Below are 3,737 nucleotides of genomic sequence, written 5' to 3' on the forward strand. Positions count from 1 at the left end.
TCTTATATATCTCAGGTTACCTGAGAATTCAGGCCAGCTCAATTGGACTTCTAAGTGCAAGTTCAAGCACATTTCGAATTTTTTCGTGTCAAAACTGAGAAACCCAGAATGTTTAGTTGGAGTGTATATCTCTAAGAAATCTCTAGGTTTCTTATATATCTCTAGGTATTGTTTGCTTTGTTGAACCTCCTCGATTTTCGTTTGCATGAAATAGCCCTCTTGACAATTTTGTTTTGATTGGCCATTTTGGCGGTATGGTTCTCTTGACATTATGGCCCTCTTGGCATTTTGGATGCAAGGCCCTCTTGGCAGTTTGAATGAATGACCCTCTTGAAAGCTCAGATGAATGGCCCTCTTAGCAGTTTGTATGAATGGCCCTCTCGGCAGTTTGATATGAATGGCCTTCTTGGCAGTTTGAATGAATGACCCTTTTTGCAGTTTGTGTGATGGCCCTCTCGGCTGTTCGGAGGAATGGCTCTCTTGGCAGTTTGAATGAATGGACCTCTTGTTAGTTTGTGTCATAACCTTGTTCTCAGTGCAACGTGTGAAATGACTTAGTCAAGAGATCGATCTTAGGATACCGGCAAAGGAAGAAGGTGGATACTACTTTGATTCCGATTCGGGCGGAGGAAGACTGATTTAGAGCGCTGTTCAGATGAATGGCCTCTCAATAATTTTATATGAATGGCCCTCTTGGCAGTTTGTATGAATGGCCCTCTCGGTAGGTATGACACATATGGACCCTTCGGCTAAATTCTCTTTCTTTCAACCTTTATATTAATTGTGATCCTTTTGTCCTGATGTTTTCCCTTATGGAGTTTTGGTAATTTTCTTTAGCCCTCTTGTCTAGATATTTTCCCTTAGGGATTTTCGCTCCTTTTGTAGCCATTTTTGGCTAGATATTTGCCCTTGTAGCATTTTCAATCCTTTTGTAACCTTCTCTCGCTAGATATTTGCTCTTGTGGAATTTTGGTCCTTTAATAGCCCTCGTGGCTAGATATTTTCCCTTGTGGCATTTTGGTCCCTTTATAACCCTTTTTGGCCTTGTCATGGCTCCGATCTTTGTTCGATAATTTGTCTTTACCTGTTGCAAACAAATAGAGTTAGGAAAAATAGTCGTCCTCCTGACGACACTGGTGACCTGCATAAAAAATGTTAGTTTCCTATAAGGTTGATCCATGTTGTTGTCGTCGGCTAAATCTTGGCCTCGCCAGCTCGGTTTGATTTCTTGGGTCCATTCCTCTTGGACTCGGTATCAAAAGATGAATTTATCTTAACATAAAAAATTATTTTCATAAAATGTTGATCACAAATTGTTTCAAACTTTTATTTGTAAAACGATATAATTTTCGAAAAAAATTTAAGCTGATTGCCATGACGTGTGAATCTGAATGAGGATTCTTCCACTCTCTGCTGCGTCGAACGGTTGAAGCTTCAGTTCTTTTGTGACAAACTCTCGTGCTGAATCTTGATGTAGGAAATTTTGAGGTCCTTGAAATTTTGAGTGGAACTCAAAATTTTTGCCCCAATTTAGGGTGTTGGGTTGGCTAAATCTTAGGCCGGACTTCTTTGAAGGAATTTTTGAGATCTTCTAAAAAATTATGCCCCACTTAGGTATGCGAAGTAAGCTCTTTCGCCAATTCCAAACTCTCTTCAAAATCTCATATGAGGTTTCCAAGGGGTTTCTTGGGTTTTTTTTTTGTTTGGTACGACCAAGCTCAATAAGCGCCAGCATATCCTGTCGCATCAGAAATCAAGTCAAATGTAGTTTAGAATAAAGTAATGAGTTTTTGTTTTTTTACTAATAATGCGATCGGGTCCCAAAGGGACTGCCTACGTATCCCACTGTGGGGAAGTCAGGTCATTGCATAGTTCATAATATAAGCAAAGAGAGAACTATTACAAGCAAATAAATAACTAATATGACTAAGAAGCGTGTCTTCACGCGTACTATTGCTCGATGGCATCTGAGTTGATTGTTTTGGGCCACTCTTGGCCATCCATTTCTGCTAGTATCACTGCCCCTCCAGAGAGCACTTTGCGGACCACGTATGGTCCTTGCTAGTTGGTTGCAAGCTTTCCTTTATACTCGTCTTGGTGTGGAAACACTCGCTTGAGTACCATTTGTCCTCACTGAAAAAGTCGAGCTCTTACTTGCTTGTTGAAGGCGCATGCCAACCTTTGTTGATATAATTAGCTGTGACATACGGCAATCATCCTCTTTTCATCGATTAGAGCAAGTTGCTCATATCAGGTCCAGACTCATTTTGCGTTGTCCAACTCTACTTCCTGAATGATTCTCATTGATGGTATTTTGACTTCGGCAGGCACGAATGCTTCAGTACCATAGACGAGCAAGTACAGAGTTACCCCTGTTGAAGTCCGGGCTGTCGTTCGGTATCCCAACAAAGCATAAGGCAATTGCTCGTGCCAACACTTTTTGCTATCTGTCATTTTCCTCAATATCCTCTTGATATTCTTGTTAGCTGCTTCTACAGTTCCATTCATCTGCAGCCTATAGGCAGTGGAATTCTGATGGGTTATTCGAAACTATTTGCAGATATCCTTCATCAAGTGACTGTTTAGATTTGCTCCATTATCTATTATGATGGACTCTGGTATGCCGAAGTGGCATACAATGTTGTTTCGTACAAAGTCAGCTACCACCTTCGTTGTTACCGATTTGTGCAATGTAGCTTCCACCCATTTGGTGAAGTAATCTATGGCAACCAGGATGAGTCGATGTCCATTTGAGGAGGCAGGTTCGATAGGTCCAATGACATTCATGGCCCAGGCGACGAACGGCCAAGGTGAGCTCATACATTGATTTCGCTTGATGGGACTCTGATTAGATCTCCGATTTGTGATTGATGGCATCTTTACAAAAATTTGCAGAAATCAGCCTCCATTGTCATCCAGTAATAACCTGATCGAAGGATTTTCTTGGCTAAAAAGAAACTGTTCATGTGAGGCCCACAGGTTCCAGCATGTGCCTCTTCCAACAGCTTCGTGGCTTCAGAGGCATCCATACATCGGAGCAAACCTAGGTCTGGTGTTCGCTTGTAGAGAATCTCCTTATTTAGAAAGAATCCGTTGGCCATCCTTTGGATAGTCTTTCTGTGGTTGCTTGTTGTATTTTCGTGTTACTCTCCTTTTCTATGTATACTTTTTCGTCAATATACCATGGCTGCTTTTACGTGGGAAAAATAAGCATGCTCTTCTTTTAAGCTTATTTCTAGCGAGTCAATGTGACTGCTTTCGGGATGTTGAATCATTGATGCTATGGTAGCCAAAGCATCAGCTAACGCGGTTTGATCTCTCGGTGTGTGTTTAAAGTCGTTCTTCTTGAACTTCTTACATAGTCTCTGGGCGAAATTCATGTACGAAAAAATCTTAGCTTCTTGGTAGCCCATTCACCTTATACTTGATGGATCAGCAGGTCTGAATCACCTATAACCAAAAGTTCTTGGATGTCCATATCCAAAGCCATTTTGAGTCCTAGAATGCAGGCCTCATATTCCGCCATGTTATTGATGCATCAGAATTTGAGCTTGGCAGCCATCGGGCAATGCTGTCTTGTCTCTGAGGCCAAGACTACTCCGATCCCCGAACCTTTGTAATTAATCGCGCCATCAAAGGATAACCTCCACCCTGAATATGGCTCAGCTATGTTATCTTCTATTGTCAATACTTCTTTATTGGGGAAGTAGGTTCGAAGTGGTTCCAAATCTCCATCC

General features: G+C 41.5%; 1 protein-coding gene across 1 annotated transcript; it reads right to left on the reverse strand.

Moving 5' to 3' along the window:
- Positions 1-2,262: 2,262 nt before the first annotated feature.
- On the reverse strand, positions 2,263-2,787 carry LOC132039379 (uncharacterized). The gene is made up of 2 exons (XM_059429869.1): positions 2,638-2,787; positions 2,263-2,550 (listed from the first exon to the last, which is right to left on the reverse strand). The coding sequence occupies exons 1-2, from the start codon at positions 2,785-2,787 to the stop codon at positions 2,263-2,265; spliced, it is 438 nt and encodes a 145-aa protein (XP_059285852.1).
- Positions 2,788-3,737: the final 950 nt, after the last annotated feature.

Source organism: Lycium ferocissimum, chromosome 12 (assembly GCF_029784015.1).
Source record: "Lycium ferocissimum isolate CSIRO_LF1 chromosome 12, AGI_CSIRO_Lferr_CH_V1, whole genome shotgun sequence".
Lineage (NCBI taxonomy): Eukaryota > Viridiplantae > Streptophyta > Magnoliopsida > Solanales > Solanaceae > Lycium > Lycium ferocissimum.